Source organism: Lepidochelys kempii, chromosome 5 (assembly GCF_965140285.1).
Source record: "Lepidochelys kempii isolate rLepKem1 chromosome 5, rLepKem1.hap1, whole genome shotgun sequence".
NCBI lineage: Eukaryota > Metazoa > Chordata > Testudines > Cheloniidae > Lepidochelys > Lepidochelys kempii.
Genome location: NC_136384.1, coordinates 41,653,717 through 41,672,494, shown reverse-complemented (window position 1 = coordinate 41,672,494; position 18,778 = coordinate 41,653,717). Strand labels below are relative to the sequence as shown.

The 18,778-nt window shown below is 43.8% G+C and overlaps 1 protein-coding gene across 4 annotated transcripts in view; it reads right to left on the bottom strand.

Moving 5' to 3' along the window:
• CWC27 (CWC27 spliceosome associated cyclophilin) overlaps positions 1–18,778 on the bottom strand; it is a 229,332-nt gene that overhangs the window by 29,980 nt on the left and 180,574 nt on the right. Inside the window, exon 13 of one of the 4 annotated variants that reach the window (XM_073344054.2) lies at positions 17,293–17,772. The exons of the other annotated variants lie outside the window; for them this stretch is intronic. Coding sequence (XP_073200155.2) covers positions 17,537–17,772 — 236 coding nt within the window. The 3' untranslated portion in view covers positions 17,293–17,536. Of the gene's footprint in view, positions 1–17,292; positions 17,773–18,778 lie in introns of those variants that run through there. 4 annotated transcript variants of the gene reach the window in all.

The window sequence follows — 18,778 nt, the reverse complement described above, 5'->3', positions numbered from 1 at the left end:
AAATATTTCTACATAGTGCAAAGAAAAATTAACAAGTAAAGACATCACAGTTTGGCAAACAAAATGCATAACATACATTTTTGCCCTATACAGTGGACTTTTAAAGACAATTTTGTAAAGGACAATCTTTTTATTAGGGCTGCCATGGTGAAGAGGGGGAAGTTACTTCCTCTATCAAAGATGTCTGTGAAAGTCTTTTGTGATATGATAATTGGAACTTCTATGGCAGTAATAAGGTCTTGTCATTTAGAATCTGTTCAAATTCAACTGTCTTTTTGCTAGATTGTATGATATGATTTACAGTCATATTTGAGGATTTGTGAATGCTTTGTTACCAAAAGTTTATACACACACCATCAACAACTATTTAAAACAATCCTTAGTTCTTGACTGCAAAGGAAATGGCTAACTTGTTAGAATAACTTTCAAAGGATTCCTAACTATCTAGATAAGAAATACTACAAACAGATTACAATTCAGGTTCTGCTTCTCTGACTATGAAATGGGATGGGCTGTATGTGGAATGTCCTGCAGATGAAAAGAAATTTCTATCCCCTGCATAGTGTAAAAATTCATTTGGACCTTCTGCAGTGCGGCATGTGTGGGGAAGGAAAGGCTAGGCTATGGGTGTTCTGGGGGAGAGGCAGGGTTTGGGGTTCCATTGCTACTTGGTCCTCTTGTCTTCCGTTCCATGGGGGATGGGGCTGCAGAGCCTACTTCAGCCAATAAACTAGACCAGGTTTTGTAGCCACTCTGTGGCTTGAGGGAAAGGATTTCTTCACCACAGGAGCCTTCTGCATCTGCCTAGCATCTAACCTGGCTAGTCGGCTGGCTGCTGGGCAGAGATTTTAGCTTTCAGGGCAATCAGAAAAGTTCTGTTACAGTATTTAGAACCCACCAGAAAGAGTGAACAAATTCACACAAAATCTGTTAATACAATTCAACTAAAAAAACAAACATAGCAAAATAAGAAAAGAAAAGAAAAGAAAAGAAAAGGAGAAATATGGGTATCCAGATGACATGCCTTATAACTAAAGGTTTCAGAGTAACAGCCGTGTTAGTCTGTATTCGCAAAAAGAAAAGGAGGACTTGTGGCACCTTAGAGACTAACCAATTTATTAGAGCATAAGCTTTCGTGAGCTACAGCTCACTTCTTCAGATGCATATCGTGGAAACTTCCACGATATGCATCTGAAGAAGTGAGCTGTAGCTCACGAAAGCTTATGCTCTAATAAATTGGCTTCCACGATATGCATCTGAAGAAGTGAGCTGTAGCTCACGAAAGCTTATGCTCTAATAAATTGGTTAGTCTCTAAGGTGCCACAAGTCCTCCTTTTCTTTTTGCTTATAACTAAAATGATCAAGGCAGGAGCAAAGAGAGTAACAAATTAAACTGGTATAGTACCTGTGCATAACTCTTTACTAAGAAGCAGATCAATTGTGATATTTTTGCTCTCATTATTGATACTCTATAATTCAGCTAATTTATGCTGATGTATCTATATGCTAATTTAAAATCCTGTTGTAGTATGAATAGAAATTCTTATTCTAGGTCACAGAGGTTTCTAACATTTTTTAGTTACAAACAGGTAAGTTTCTTTCCCTTCCAGGCCTGTACAGCTTTACTCATGATACAAAGACTCCCTGGTTTTAGGTGAAGGTATATGAAAGAGTCCTTACTTTTTTTTAACCCTCTAAAACAGTTCTAAAGGAGATTTTCTGCACAATATATGTAATAATATCAGAATACATGATGGTATGTTATGGAATACATGTTTTATTGACATTCATTTGGAATGACTGTATAACTCCTCACATTCATGGATATTTGGTTACCTGCACGCAAGCTTATAGGGACAAAATAAGAAAGGCTAAGCCACAAAAGGAGTTACACCTAGTAAGGGACATAAAAGACTATAAGAACTTCTTTCAAAACATTAGAAGCAAAAGACATGAAGGAAAGTGTAGGTCCTCCACTCAGTGGGAAAAGGAGAGCTAATAACTGATGAAATCAAGAAGTCTGTGTTGTTTAATGCCTGTTTTGCTTCAGTCTTCATGCAGAACAGATAATCAACACAATTAATATTAACAAGGGGGAAGGAACACAAGCCAAAATAAAGAAAGAACAGCTTAAAGAATATTCTGATAAATTGTTGGCAGGGCATGATGAAATTCATCCTAGGAACTAGTTAAAGCAATCTTGGAACCATTAGCAATGATCTTTGAGAACTCCTGGATGATGTGTCCAAGAGGACTGAAGAAGGGCAAACATAATACCTTTCTTTAAAAAGGGGAACAAAGACGACCCATGGAATTATAGACCAGTCAGCCTAACTGCGATACCTGGTAAAAGACAAACAAATTATTTAAACAATCAATTTGTAACACTTAGAGGATAATAGGGTTATAAGGAATAGCCAGCATGGATTTGTCATGAACAAATCATGCCAATCCAACCTAAGTTCCTTCTTTGACGGGTTTGCTGGCCTGGTCATAGGGGGGAAGGCGTAGACATGATAGATCTTGATTTTAGTAAAGTTTTCGACACAGTCCTCATGACATTCTTTTAAGTAAACTAGGGAAATATGATCCAGATAAAATTACTAGAAGGTGGGTGCACAATTGGTTGAAAGCCATAGACATTACTATAGAACAGCTTTAGACAGAAATTCTGTGCTTGAACAACAAGCATATAGCAGTAGGAATATTCTACCAACCATCTGACCAGGATGATGATGGTAACAGTGAAATGCTCAAGGAGATTAAACAAAAAACCCAATAATAATGGGGGATTTCAACTATCCCCATATTGACAGGGTACATATCACCTCAGGATGAGATGCAGAGATAAAATTTCTAGATACCATTAATGACGGCTTCTTGGAGCACCTAGCCTGAAACCCACAAAGGGAGACGTAATTCCTGATTTAGTCCTAAGCAGCGCATAGGATCTGGTCCAAGAACTGAATATAGTTGAACTGCTTGATAATAGCAACCAACATCCTTGGGGGGGAGGGGGAGGAATTACCAAAGAAACCTATCACAGTAGCACTGAACTTCAAAAAGGAGAGCTATGCTAAAATGAGGAGGACAGTTAAATGGAAATTACAGGGAACAGTCACAAAAGTGAAATGCCTGCAAGCTTCAAGGAAACTTTTTTTAAAACATCATAACAGAAGCTCAAACTACATGTATACCACAAATTAAAACAGTAAGAGTAAAAGAGGCAGATAGAGACAAAAATATAGCTTTTAAAAATTGGAAGTCAAATCCTACCGAGAAAAATAGAAAGGAACAAACTCTGGCAAGTCAAGTATAAATAAGCAGGCCAAAGAAGAATTTGAAACGCAACTACGAAAAGACAAAAAACTAACAGCAAAATTGTTTTGAAGTACATCAGAAGCAGGAAGCCTGCCAAACACACAGAAGGGACACTGGATGATTGAGCACTCAAGAAGAAAAGAAATACTAGTGGCACCTTAGAGACTAACCAATTTATTTGAGCATAAGCTTTCGTGAGCTACAGCTCACTTCATCCAATTCAGCTACTCTGAATAAGAGTATAAGGAAGTGAGCTGTAGCTCACAAAAGCTTATGCTCAAATAAATTGGTTAGTCTCTAAGGTGCCACTAGTACTTCTTTTCTTTTTGCGAATACAGACTAACACGGCTGCTACTCTGAAACCTGAGCACTCAGGGAAGACAAGGAAACAGAGTAGGAATAAGCGGTCAGTTTTTACAATGGACAGAAGTAAATAGTAGGATCCCTCAAAGATCTGTGCTGGGACCAGTGCTGTTCAACACATTCATAAATGGTCTGAAAAAGGCGATGAAACAGGGAAGTGGCAAAGTTTGGAGATGATACATTACTCAAGATAGTTAATTTGAAAGCTGACTTTGAAGAGTTATAAAACTAGGTGACCGGACAACAAAATGGCAGATGAAATTCGAAGTTGATAAATGCAAAGTAATGCACATTGGAAAAACATAATCCCAGCTACACATACAAACTGAAGGGATCTAAATTAGCTGTTACCACTCAAGAAAGAGATCTTGGCATTATTGTGGATAGTTCTGGAAAACAGTTGCTCAATGGGCAACAGCAGTCAAAAAAGCTAACAGAATGTTAGGAGCCATTAGCAAAGAGATAGATAATAAGACAGAAAATAATGCCACTATATGAATCCATGGTATGCCTGGGTGCAGTTCTAGTTGTCTCATATCAAAAAAGAAATATTAGAATTCAAAAAGGTTCAAAGAAGGGCAACAAAAATTATTAGGGTTTCCATTGGAACAGTTTCCATTTCAGGAGAGATTAAAAACACTGGGATTGTTCATCTCAGAAAAGAGACAACTAAAGTGGGGATATGATAGAGGTCTATAAAATCATGAATGGTGTGGAGAAAGTTAATAAGGAAGTATTATTTACTCCTTCCCACCATAATACAAGTACCAGTGGTCACCGAATAAAATTAATAGGCAGCAGGTTTAAAACAAACAAAAGGAAGTACATCACACAATACACAGTCAACCTGTAGAATTCATTGCCATAGGATGTTGTGAAGGTCAAAAGTATAACTGGGTTCAAAAAAGAATTACATAAGTTCATAGAGGATAGGTCCAACCATGGCTATTAGTCAAGATAGTCAGGGGCACAACCCCATGCTCTGGATATCCCTAAACCTTTGACTGCTAGAAGCTGGGACTGGATGACAGTGGATGGATCACTTGATAAATTGACCTGTTCCGTTCATTCCTTCTGAAGCATCTGGCACTGGCCACTGTCAGAAGACAGGATACTGGGCTCGACGGACCGTTGGTCAGCATGCCCATTCTTATACTCTTATTCAGAGTAGCTCTCAGTGGTTCACTGTCGAACTGTGAAGACCTATCTTATGGGGTTCCACGGGGGTCAGTCCTGAGTCCAGTACTATTCAATATTGTCATAATGACTTGGATAATGGGGTGGAGAATACGCTTATAAAATCTGCAAAAGGAACTAAATTGAGAGGGGTTGCAAGCACTTTGGAGGACAGAATTAGAATTCAAAGCAACCTTGATAAATTGTGAAATTGATCTGAAATTGGCAAGATAAAACTCAGTAAAGATAAGTGCAAAGTATTTGACTTAGAAAGGAAAAATCAAATGCACAACTACAAAATGGGGGAAAACTGGCTAGGTGGTAGTTCTGCTGAAAAAGATCTGGGTGTTACAATGCATCACAAATTGAATATGAGTCAACAATGTGATAGAGTTGTGAAAAAGGCAAATATCTTTCTGGAGTGTATTAACAGAAGCATCTTATGTAAGACGTGGGAGGCAACTCTCCTGCTCTTTTCAGCACTGCTGAAGCCTCAGCAATAGTAATGTGTTCAGTTAATTCTGGGCAGCACATTTTAGGAAAAAAGTGGACAAACTGGGGAGAGCAGAGGAGAGTAACAAAAATGATAAAAGGTTTAGAAAACCTGACTTGTGAGGAAAGGTTAAAAATGGTCATGTTTAACCTTGAGAAAAAAAGACTGAGGGAGGGATCTGCTTACAGTCTTCAAATATGTAAAAGGGTGTTATAAAGATAATTGTAATCAATTGCTCCCCACGTCCACTAAAGGAAGGACAAGCAATGGGCTTAATCTGTAACAAGGGAGATTTAAGTTAGATGTTAGGAAACACTTCGTAACTATAAGGATAGTTAAGATCTGGAATAGACTTCCAAGTGAGGTTGTGGAATCCCCATCATCGGAGGTTTTTAAGAACACGTTGGACAAACAGCTGTCAGGGATGGTCTAGGTTTACTTGGTCCTGTCTCAGAGCAAAAGGCTGGACTTGATGACTTCTTTCGTGTACCTTCCAGCCCAATATTTCTACGATTCTATGTTTACCTTGCATAGTGATGACTAATTTTAGTCTTAAAATTTCCCAAATTCGTAATGGGAGCTTGTTTTTATTAAAATATGTCATCTTTTTGCATCAATGTGATAATTTAGCTTAAAATGTCATAAGAATTAATAAACAAAAAGTTATTTGATCAAAGACACTTCCAATACAGCACAAAATAAGCAAAAAAAGACCTATTAGATTGGGCATAGCTATTTAAAAGGCCAAGTTAAACAAGACACAATTAGGGCTATTTTGTTCCTTATCCCACAAATTCAGGCTCATATATATGAATTTAAGACATGTAAAGGCAGTCCTAATTATGTCATATAACCTGTCTACAGTTCAATTTCCCCATCTGTAAAGCTGAGACAAATTATATTTATAAACCTTTATAAAAAGCATTGAGAAACTAGGGGTGAAAAACATTATATAACTGCTTATATTATTATTATATTGTTATTATATTGTTTTATTTGACCATTTAAAGAGCTAATCTCTTACTATTATAGCTGTTTTTTTAGTTACAGTGAAATGTCACATATGGTTGATTTGTTAGCTTTTAAAATTTGCTTCTTGGTACCAGGGAAAATGTTTTTCATTATTTTTATTTATATAGGCAAGTGGTTTTCCAGAAGTATATGAGAACAGGGCCCCTACCATGAAGAGCTTACAATTTAAACAGTTCCAATGAAGGAAGGTAGAGGGTGTAATGAAATAAGAGTGATTTACTAACAAAGTTTAGCATGCATCATATTAACATTTCTCTATTTATTTTAAAAATAGAACTAATTTAATTTATCCTTTTTTTTCTTTTCAGGGAGGAGTCAAGTTATTCTTGAAATAAATGTGTAGGCAGGCGGGAGGCAAAGATAATGACAAAATTTCAAGCCTGAGAAATTGGTAGGAAAGTAGAATGGCCAATAGTAACAGGAAAGTAGAAAAAGAAGGATTTGGATGAAAAGGCAATTGTATTACATATTCAATTGGACATATGTCATGTGAATGAATGAATTAGGACTGATTCAGGATTAAGGGTATCATATAGAACATTGTTATGGGAAGTTAAATGACAAATATCTCATTTTTATTTTGAAGGATTCCAGCTGTCAGAGATATTTCACATCTTTGTCTCAACCCTTTTTACTTTTTCATTTAGTACTTAAGACTAACATACAGGATGCTGAATGATGTTGCCTGAAGGCACCACTGCTCCATCTGTTGTAACTACTGTTCTGTAGTTTGATGGTCATATTGACAACTTTCCTGTTTTGTCCTGTCTCCCAGGCTGAGGAAGCTACAAATCACATTCTCAGTGTTGTGGCAACAAGCAAAAACCCCCACAAAATTCTTTACCATAAACAGATTTCTTCTTGCCAATAAGGAAAAACACCGAAGTAAAGTAATATTATCTAGAATAGCCTAAGGCTACTCTTTATATATCCAATTAAACAGTTTGTTGTAGAATGTCAGTGTGACAAATATGCACCTTAATTATTCCAATTGTTTGGGTACATCATTTCTATGATATTGATTAATAACAACGGATAATTTAATAGTGTACAAAACAAAATTAAGAATATTGATCAGTATCTTCCTTTTTTGATTTGTACAGCTAAACTATTTTTTTCCTTGGAAGATACTCAATGACATGTGAAATGTCTTAAAACACTTACAGAATATTTAACAGCCGTGAATGAGACTTTTTTTCAAGACTGTCAGTTCCAATAATGAACACAAAAATAACCCCCTCAACTCTCCAGACATCTGTAGCAGAAGATCAAACAGAATATAATTATAGGGAAAAGTTAGTGCACTAGGTTTCAGATAGGACAAAGACCACTGAACTGTAAATCTAAACCAAACCCTGACTGTCAAGCCTTTTGAATGAATGGTAGAAGACTTAAAAGTCTGACAGCTGTCTTGAGAAAAATTGTACTTTGGAGTCAGAAACTGTTCGATTTACTCCTCCTATAATTTTCACACCCCCCCCCCCACTTTTTATTTCCTCATTGTTCCAGCTAATATGTTGAAGACTAATAGCTAATATCTGAACAGTCCATGCCCCATCAGAGTTACAAAGAAAGATCTGGAACTGGAAATCTAGCATATAGAAAGATCAGAAAAAATTAAGGTATAATAAAACCCAGAAATTAAAGGGGGTGGGGGAGGGAGGGAAGGGAAATTGCAGCTGAACGGTATAAAACAAAATCTACCAGAAACTTCATGCACTATGAGATGGAATGAGCTGAACAGAGTAATGAAGTATAGTATAACACCACTACATTATAATGCTATGTCCCTACCTCTTTCCTTAGGTCTTGTCTTCTATGGAAAAAAATGATGTGTTCTTAAACTAGCTAACCCGAGGTAGAATCCTAATGAAGACAAGACAGATACAGTTTTCACACGAGTTAGCAGGTCAACTTAAAAACTATAGGAGAGTCTAAGGGTATGTCTACACTATGAAATTAGGTCGATTTTATAGAAGTCAATTTTTAGAAATCGATTTTATACAGTCGATTGCGTATGTCCCCACTAAGCACATTAAGTCAGCAGAGTGTGTCCTCACTAACGTGGCTAGCATCGATTTACAGAGCGGTGCACTGTGGGTAGCTATCCCAGTTCCTGCAGTCTCCAGTGCCCATTGGAATTCTGGGTTAAGCTCCCAATGCCTGATGGGGCAAAAACATTGTCGCGGGTGGTTTCGGGTACATGTCGTCAGTCGCCCCTCCCTCCGTGAAAGCAATGGCAGACAATCGTTTCACGCCTTTTTTCCTGTGTTACCCGTGCAGACACCATACCACGGCAAGCATGGAGCCCGCTCAGCTCACCGTCACTGCTGCTGTTGTGAGCATTGTAAACACCTCGAGCATTATCCTGGAGTATATGGAGAACCGGGCTAAGAGACGCCAGCACAAGGAGGATTTTGATGAGGACATGGACACAGACGTTCCTGAAAGCACAGGCTGTGGCAATTGGGACATCATGGTGGCAGTGGGGCTGGTTGGTACAGTGGAACGCTGATTCTGGGCCAGGCAAACAAGCACAGACTGGTGGGACCACATAGTGTTGCAGGTATGGGATGACTCACAGTGGCTGCAAAACTTTCGCATGCGTAAGGCCACTTTCCTGGAACTCTGGGAGTTGCTTTCCCCCACCCTGAACCGCAGGAGTACCAAGATGAGAACTGCCCTGATAGTTGAGAAGTGAGTGGCAATAGCGCTGTGTAAGCCTGCACTGCCTGACTGCTACCAGTCAGCTGGGAATCAATTTGGAGTGGGCAAGTCTACTGTGGGGGCTGCTGTGATCCAAGTAGCCAATGTAATCATTGACATTCTGTTATCAAGGGTAGTGACTCTGCAAAATAAGCAGGTGATACTGGATGGCTTTGCTGCAATGGGATTCCCTAACTGTGGTGGGATGATAGATGGAACGCATATCCCCATCTTGGCACCGGACCACCTTGCCAACCAGTACGTGAAGTGCAAGGGGTACTTCTCAATGGTGCTGCAAGCACTGGTGGATCACAAGGGACGTTTCATCGACATCAACGTGGGATGGCCAGGAAAGGTGCATGACGCTCCCATCTTTAGGAACTCTGGGCTGTTTGAGCAGCAGCAAGAAGGGACTTTCTGTAAGGCAACCACTCTACCCCCTTCAAAATAAAGTAATTATTGTTTTGAAACCATGCATTCTTTCTTTATTAATTAAAAAAAAAAGAGACAATGGACAAGGTATCCCGGGTGGGGTGGGGGAGGAGGGAAGGACAAGGCCACATTATTTATTTAAGCCACACTAAAAATCAAACTGTTTGAATGACAGCCTTCTGTTGCTTAGGCCATCCTCTGGAGCAGAGTGGCTGGGTGCCCGGAGCTCCCCCCCACGTTCTTGGGCATCTGGGTGAGGCGGATATGGAACTTGGGGAGGAGGACATGCGGTTATACAGTGGATGCAGCGGGGGGCTGTGCTCTTGTTGGCTTTCCTGCAGATCCAACAGACACTTCATCATGTTCGTTTGCTCCCCCAACAGATGTTTCATCATGTCCGTTTGCTCCCCCATTAGCCTCAGCATTGCATCCTGCCTCCGCTCTTCGCGCTCACTTTATTCTTTCCTGGCCTCTGCCACTGAATACCTCCATGCATTAAGCTGAGCCCTATCAGTGCGGGAGGACTGCATGAGCTCGGAAAACATGCCATCACAAGTGCATTTTTTTCACCTTCTAATCTGTGATAACCTCTGAGATGGAGATGATAGAAACGTAGAAACATTTGCACCTGGGGGGAGATAAAAAGGGAGTAAAATTTAAGATGATACATTTCTGAGAACAAAAAGGAGACTCTTTCATAGTGAATCAAGCAATTCACAGCAGACAGCACCTGTGCTTTAGGTACAAGGTCACATTTTGCCTTTTACATTGAGCGCCTGCCGGTATGGTGACACATCACACACAGCTGGGCAACAGAATTCGGTTTCCAGTCAGCCACGGTAAGCCTTTTGGTAAGCGGGATTGGCTTTTTACACCTTCATAACATGTGGGAATGTTTTCAAACTGCAGCACCCTCCCTTCCCAGAGCAAGCAATGGGTTGGGTTTCACATTTAAAAGTAGGGGCTGCGGTTTTCGGGTGGATGTGCAGCACACACCTACCCCCACCCCACTGTGTGGCTATTCTCCGGGATGATCCCTTCACACCTCCCCCCCGCCATGTGGCTATTCTCTGGGATGATCCCTTTTAGCCAAGCGCAAACAGCCCAGCATGAACGGGGTCCTTTTACTGTTCCCTTACAAAAATTCCCCTATTTAAACCAGCTGACCATGAATGATATCACTCTCCTGAGGCTAAGACAAAAAGATATAGACCGGATGTTGCTTGAATGCAACCAAAACTCAGGACCATTCACTGCCATGCTTTGTGCTGCAATGATTCAAGAATACTTGCTTCTGGTTTGGCATGGTAAAGTGTCCTACCGTGGAGGACGAAATAAGGCAGCCCTCCCCAGAAACCTTCTGCAAAGGCTTTCAGAGTACCTCCAGGAGAGCATCCCAATTCTTCAGGGCAAATCAAACATTAAACCCTATTGCTTTTAAACCCTGTACTGTAGTTATAAATGTGCACTCACCAGAGGTGCTTTCTCCAGCTTCAGGCTCGGGGATCCCATCTTGGGTGGGTATTGGCTCCAGGGTGATGAAAAGGTCCTGGCTTCCGGGGAGAACGGATTCACCACTTGCCTGCTATGCATTCTCCTCCTCCTCCTCTTCTTCCTCATCCCCCAAATCCTCCTCCCTGTAGCACAAGACTCCCCCCTTGCAGATGTCCATGGACAGTGGTGGGATAGTGGTAGGGTCCCCCACTAGAATGCCATGCAGCTGATCCTAGAAGCAGCATGTATGGGGCTCTGACCTGGAGAGACTGCTTGCCTCCTTTGTTTTTTGGTAGGCTTCCCTGAGCTCCTTAACTTTCACACGGCACTGCTGTGTGTCCCTGTTGTAGCCTCTGTCCAACATGCCCTGTGAGATTCTGGCAAATATATTTGCATTTCTTCTTTTTGATCGGGGTTCGGCCTGCACAGATGCTTCTCCTCATACAGCAATCAGATCCAGTGTCTCCCTTTTGGTCCATGCTGGAGCTCATTTGCGATTCTGGGGGGACTGCATTGTCACCTGTGCTGCTGAGTTCGCCACGCTGACCGAACAGGAAATGAAATTCAAAAGTTCCCAGGGCTTTTCCTGTGTACCTGGCTAGTGCACAGGAGTTCATAGAATCATAGAATATCAGGGTAGGAAGGGACCTCAGGAGGTCATCTAGTCCAGTGCCCTACTCAAAGCAGGACCAATACCCAATTAAATCATCCCAGCCAGGGCTTTGTCAAGCCTGACCTTAAAAACTTCTAAGGAAGGAGATTCTACCACCTCCCTAGCTAATGCATTCCAGTGTTTCACCACCCTCCTAGTGAAGAAGTTTTTCCTAATATCCAACCTAAACCTCCCCCACTGCAACTTGAGACCATTACTCCTTGTCCTGTCCTCTTCTACCACTGAGAATAGTCTAGAACCATCCTCTCTGGAACCACCTCTCAGGTAGTTGAAAGCAGCTATCAAATCCCCCCTCATTCTTATCTTCTGCCGACTAAACAATCCCAGTTCCCTCAGCCTCTCCTCATAAGTCATGTGTTCCAGACCCCTAATCATTTTTGTTGCCCGTCGCTGGACTCTCTCCAATTTATCCACATCCTTCTTGTAGTGTGGGGCCCAAAACTGGACACAGTACTCCAGATGAGGCCTCACCAATGTCGAATAGAGGGGAACGATCACGTCCCTCGATCTGCTCGCTATGCCCCTACTTATACATCCCAAAATGCCATTGGCCTTCTTGGCAACAAGGGCACACTGCTGACTCATATCCAGCTTCTCGGCCACTGTCACCCCTAGGTCCTTTTCCACAGAACTGCTGCCTAGCCATTCGGTCCCTAGTCTGTAGCTGTGCATTGGGTTCTTCTGTCCTAAGTGCAGGACCCTGCACTTATCCTTATTGAACCTCATCAGATTTCTTTTGGCCCAATCCTCCAATTTGTCTAGGTCCCTCTGTATCCTATCCCATCCCTCCAGCGTATCAACCACTCCTCCCAGTTTAGTATCACCCGCAAATTTGCTGAGAGTGCAATCCACACCATCCTCCAGATCATTTATGAAGATATTGAACAAAACCGGCCCCAGGACCGACCCCTGGGGCACTCCACTTGACACCGGCTGCCAACTAGACATGGAGCCATTGATCACTACCCGTTGAGCCCGACAATCTAGCCAACTTTCTACCCACCTTATAGTGCATTCATCCAGCCCGTATTATAGTTCAAAGTGCTGTCCAGAGCAGTCACAATGGAGCACTCTGGGATAGCTCCCGGGGGCCAATACCGTTGATTTGCATCTGCACTACCCCAAATTTGACCCAGCAAGATCGATTTTAGCGCTACTCCCCTCGCCGGGGAGGAGTACAGAAGTTGATTTTAAGAGCCCTTTAGGTCGACGGAATAGGGTTGGTTGTGTGGACGCAGTCATTTTTAAATCGACCTAACACGGCTAAATTCGACCTAACCCCGTAGTGTAGACCAGGCCTTAGGGTATGTCTACACTACGAAATTAGGTCGAATTTATAGAAGTCGTTTTTTTAGAAATCGTTTTTATACATTCGAGTGTGTGTGTCCCCACAGAAAATGCTCTAAGTGCATTAAGTGCATTAACTCGGCGGAGTGCTTCCACAGTACCGAAGCAAGCGTCGACTTCCGGAGTGTTGCACTGTGGGTAGCTATCCCACAGTTCCCTCAGTCTCCGCTGCCCATTGGAATTCTGGGTTGAGATCCCAATGCCCAATGGGGCTAAAACATTGTCGCGGGTGGTTCTGGGTACATATTGTCAGGCCCCTCTTCCCTCCATCCCTCCGTGAAAGCAGCAGCAGACAATCATTTCGCGCCTTTTTTCTTGAGTTACCTGTGCAGACGCCATACCACGGCAAGCATGGAGCCCGCTCAGGTAACCGTCACCGTATGTCTCCTGGGTGATGGCAGACGTGGTACTGCATTGCTACACAGCAGCAGCAACCCCTTGCCTTGTGGCAGCAGACAGTACAATAGGACTGGTAGCCGTCATCGTCATGTCTGAGGTGCTCCTGGCCACATTGGCCAGGAGCGCCTGGGCAGACATGGGTGCAGGGACTACATTAGAAGTGACTTGACGAGGTCATTCTCTTTAGTTCTGCAGTCAGTCCTATTGAACCATCTTATGGTGAGCAGGCAGGCGATACGGACTGCTAGCAGTCCTATTGTACTATCTTCTGCCGGGCAGGCAAGAGATGAGGATGGCTAGCAGGCCTATTGTACCATCTTCTGCTGAGCAGCCATGAGATGTGGATGGCTTGCAGTCCTTCTGCACTGTCTGCTGCCAGCCAAAGATGTAAAAGATAGATGGAGTGGATCAAAACAAGAAATAGATCAGATTTGTTTTGTACTCATTTGCTCCCCCCCCCGGTCTAGGGGACTCATTCATCTAGATCACACTGCAGTCGCTCAAAGAGAAGGTGCAGTGAGGTAAATCTAGCCATGTATCAATCAGAGGCCAGACTAAGCTCCTTGTTCCAATAAGAACAATAACTTAGGTGCACCATTTCTTATTGGAACCCTCCGTGAAGTCCTGCCTGAAATACTCCTTGATGTAAAGCCACCCCCTTTGTTGATTTTAATTCCCTGTAAGCCAACCCTGTAAGCCATGTCATCAGTCGCCCCTCCCTCCATCAGAGCAACGGCAGACAATCATTCCGCGCCTTTTTTCTGTGCGGACGCCATACCAAGGCAAGCATGGAGGCTGCTCAGCTCACTTTGGCAATTAGGAGCACATTCAACACCACACGCATTATCCAGCAGTATATGCAGCACCAGAATCTGGCAGAGCGATACCGGATGAGGAGGCGACATCAGCGCGGTCACGTGAGTGATCAGGACATGGACACAGATTTCTCTGAAAGCATGGGCCCTGCCAATACATGCATCATGGTGCTAATGGGGCAGGTTCATGTGGTGGAACGCCGATTCTGGGCTCGGGAAACAAGCACAGACTGGTGGGACCGCATAGTGTTGCGGGTCTGGGACGATTCCCAGTGACTGCGAAACTTTCGCATGCGTAAGGGCACTTTCATGGAACTTTGTGACTTGCTTTCCCCTGCCCTGAAGTGCATGAATACCAAGATGAGAGCAGCCCTCACAGTTGAGAAGCGAGTGGCGATAGCCCTGTGGAAGCTTGCAACGCCAGACAGCTACCGGTCAGTCAGGAATCAATTTGGAGTGGGCAAATCTACTGTGGGGGCTGCTGTGATGCAAGTAGCCCACGCAATCAAAGATCTGCTGATATCAAGGGTAGTGACCCTGGGAAATGTGCTGGTCATAGTGGATGGCTTTGCTGCAATGGGATTCCCTAACCATGGTGGGGCCATAGACGGAACCCATATCCCTATCTTGGCACCGAAGCACCAAGACGGCGAGTACATAAACTGCAAGGGGTACTTCTCAATAGTGCTGCAAGCTCTGGTGGATCATAAGGGATGTTTCACCAACATCAATGTGGGATGGCCGGGAAAGGTACATGACACTCGCATCTTCAGGAACTCCGGTCTGTTTCAAAAGCTGCAGAAAGGGACTTTATTCCCAGACCAGAAAATAACTGTTGGGGATGTTGAAATGCCTGTAGTTATCCTTGGGGACCCAGCCTACCCCTTACTGCCATGGCTCATGAAGCCGTACACAGGCAGCCTGGACAGTAGTCAGGAGCTCTTCAACTACAGGCTGAACAAGTGCAGAATGGTGGTAGAACGTGCATTTGGACGTTTAAAGGCGCGCTGGCGCAGTTTACTGACTTGCTTAGACCTCAGCGAAATCCATCCCACCACCAACCTCAGCCTGGTCCAGTCCACACAAGAGATCCACTTCCTGGACACTACAGTGCTAATAAACAATGGTCACATAAACACCACCCTATACCGGAAACCTACTGACCGCTATTCCTACCTGCATGCCTCCAGCTTTCACCCTGACCATACCACACGATCCATCGTCTACAGCCAAGCTCTGCGATACAACCGCATTTGCTCCAACCCCTCAGACAGAGACAAACACCTACAAGATCTCTGTCAAGCTTTCTTATAACTACAATACCCACCTGCAGAAGTAAAGAAACAGATTGATAGAGCCAGAAGAGTTCCCAGAAGTTACCTACTACAGGACAGGCCTAACAAAGAAAATAACAGAACGCCACTAGCCGTCACCTTCAGCCCCCAACTAAAACCCCTCCAACGCATTATTAAGGATCTACAACCTATCCTAAAGGATGACCCAGCACTCTCACAAATCTTGGGAGACAGGCCAGTCCTTGCCTACAGACAACCCCGCAACCTGAAGCAAATACTCACCAACAACCACATACCACACAACAGAACCACTAACCCAGGAACTTATCCTTGCAACAAAGCCCGTTGCCAACTGTGTCCACATATCTATTCAGGGGACACCATCACAGGGCCTAATAACATCAGCCACACTATCAGGGGCTCGTTCACCTGCACATCCACCAATGTGATATATGCCATCATGTGCCAGCAATGCCCCTCTGCCATGTACATTGGTCAAACTGGACAGTCTCTACGTAAAAGAATAAATGGACACAAATCAGATGTCAAGAATTATAACATTCATAAACCAGTCGGAGAACACTTCAATCTCTCTGGTCACGCAATCACAGACATGAAGGTCGCTATCTTAAAACAAAAAAACTTCAAATCCAGACTCCAGCGAGAAACTGCTGAATTGGAATTCATTTGCAAATTGGATACTATTAATTTAGGCTTAAATAGAGACTGGGAGTGGCTAAGTCATTATGCAAGGTAGCCTGTGTCCTCTTGTTTTTTCCTACCCCCCCCCCAGATGTTCTGATTTAACTTGGATTTAAACTTGGAGAGTGGTCAGTTTGGATGAGCTATTACCAGCAGGAGAGTGAGTTTGTGTGTGTATGGGGGTGAGGGGGATGTGAGAAAACATGGATTTGTGCAGGAAATAGCCCAACTTGATTGTCATGCACATTGTGTAAAGAGTTGTCACTTCGGATGGGCTATCACCAGCAGGAGAGTGAATTTGTGTGGGGGGTGGAGAGTGAGAAAACCTGGATTTGTGCTGGAAATGGCGCACCTGATGATCACTTTAGATAAGCTATTACCAGCAGGACAGTGGGGTGGGAGGAGGTATTGTTTTATATTCTCTGTGTATATATAAAGTCTGCTGCAGTTTCCACGGTATGCATCCGATGAAGTGAGCTGTAGCTCACGAAAGCTTATGCTCAAATAAATTGGTTAGTCTCTAAGGTGCCACAAGTACTCCTTTTCTTTTTGCGAATATTCCCACTGTTATTACTGCTTGCTGTGCGCTCCACAATATCTGTGAGAGTAAGGGGGAGATGTTTATGGCGGGGTGGGAGGTTGAGGCAAATCGCCTGGCTGCTGATTACGCGCAGCCAGACACCAGGGCGGTTAGAAGAGCACAGGAGGGTGCGGTGCGCATCAGAGAAGTTTTGAAAACCAGTTTCATGACTGGACAGGCTACGGTGTGAAAGTTCTGTTTGTTTCTCCTTGATGAAACCCCCCGCCCCTTGGTTCACTCTACTTCCCTGTAAGCTAACCACCTTCCCCTCCTCCCTTCAATCACCGCTTGCAGAGGCAATAAAGTCATTGTTGCTTCACATTCATGCATTCTTTATTCATTCATCACACAAATAGGGGGATGACTACCAAGGTAGCCCAGGAGGGCTGGCGGAGGAAGGAAGGAAAATGCCACACAGCACTTTAAAAGTTTACAACTTTAAAATTTATTGAATGCCAGCCTTCTGTTTTTTGGGCAATCCTCTGTGGTGGAGTGGCTGGTTGGCCGGAGGCCCCCCCACCGCGTTCTTGCGCGTCTGGATGAGGAGGCTATGGAACTTGGGGAGGAGGGTGGTTGGTTATACAGGGGCTGTAGCGGCAGTCTGTGCTCCAGCTGCCTTTGCTGCAGCTCAACCATACACTGGAGCATACTGGATTGATCCTCCAGCAGCCCCAGCATTGAATCCTGCCTCCTCTCATCATGCTGCTGTCACATTTGAGCTTCAGCCCTGTCTTCAGCCCACCACTTACTCTCTTCAGCCCGGTCATTTTGTGCTTTCCTGCACTCTGACATTATTTGCCTCCACGCATTCGTCTGTGCTCTGTCAGTGTGGGAGGACAGCATGAGTTCAGAGAACATTTCATCACGAGTACGTTTTTTTTTCTTTCTAATCTTCACTAGCCTCTGGGAAGGAGAAGATCCTGTGATCATTGAAACACATGCAGCTGGTGGAGAAAAAAAAAAGGGACAGTGGTATTTAAAAAGACACATTTTATAAAACAATGGCTACACTCTTTCAGGGTAAACCTTGCTGTTAACATTACATACATAGCACATGTGCTTTCATTATAAGGTCGCATTTTGCCTCCCCCCACCGCGTGGCTATCCTCTCAACCCTCCCCCCTCCCCGTGGCTAACAGCGGGGAACATTTCTGTTCAGCCACAGGCAAACAGCCCAGCAGGAACGGGCACCTCTGAGTGTCCCCTGAAGAAAAGCACCCTATTTCAACCAGGTGACCATAAATGATATCTCACTCTCCTGAGGATAACACATAGAGATAAAGAACGGATGTTGTTTGAATGCCAGCAAACATACACTCAATGCTTTGTTGTTCAATGATTCCCAAGTACGTGCTACTGGCCTGGAGTGGTAAAGTGTCCTACCATGGAGGACGCATTAAGGCTGCCCTCCCCAGAAACCTTTTGCAAAGGCTTTGGGAGTACATCCAGGAGAGCCGCCAATGCCAGGGCAAATTAATCCTTTCACACGCTTGCTTTTAAACTATGTCTAGTATTTTAAAAGGTACACTCACCGGAGGTCCCTTCTCTGCCTGCCGGGTTCAGGAGGCAGCCTTGGGTGGGTTCGGGGGGTACTGGCTCCAGGTCCAGGGTGAGAAACAGTTCCTGGCTGTCGGGAAAACCGGTTTCTCCACTTGCTTGCTGTGAGCTATCTACCACCTCATGATCATCATCATCTTCTTCGTCCCCAAAACCTGCTTCCGTGTTGCCTCCATCTCCATTGAGGAGTCAAACAACACGGCTGGGGTAGTGGTGGCTGAACCCCCCTAAAATGGCATGCAGCTCATCATAGAAGCGGCATGTTCGGGGCTCTGACCCGGAGCTGCCGTTCGCCTCTCTGGTTTTCTGGTAGGCTTGCCTCAGCTCAGTTTCACGCAGCACTGCTTCGGGTCCCTGTTATGGCCTCTGTCCTTCATGCCCTGGGAGATTTTG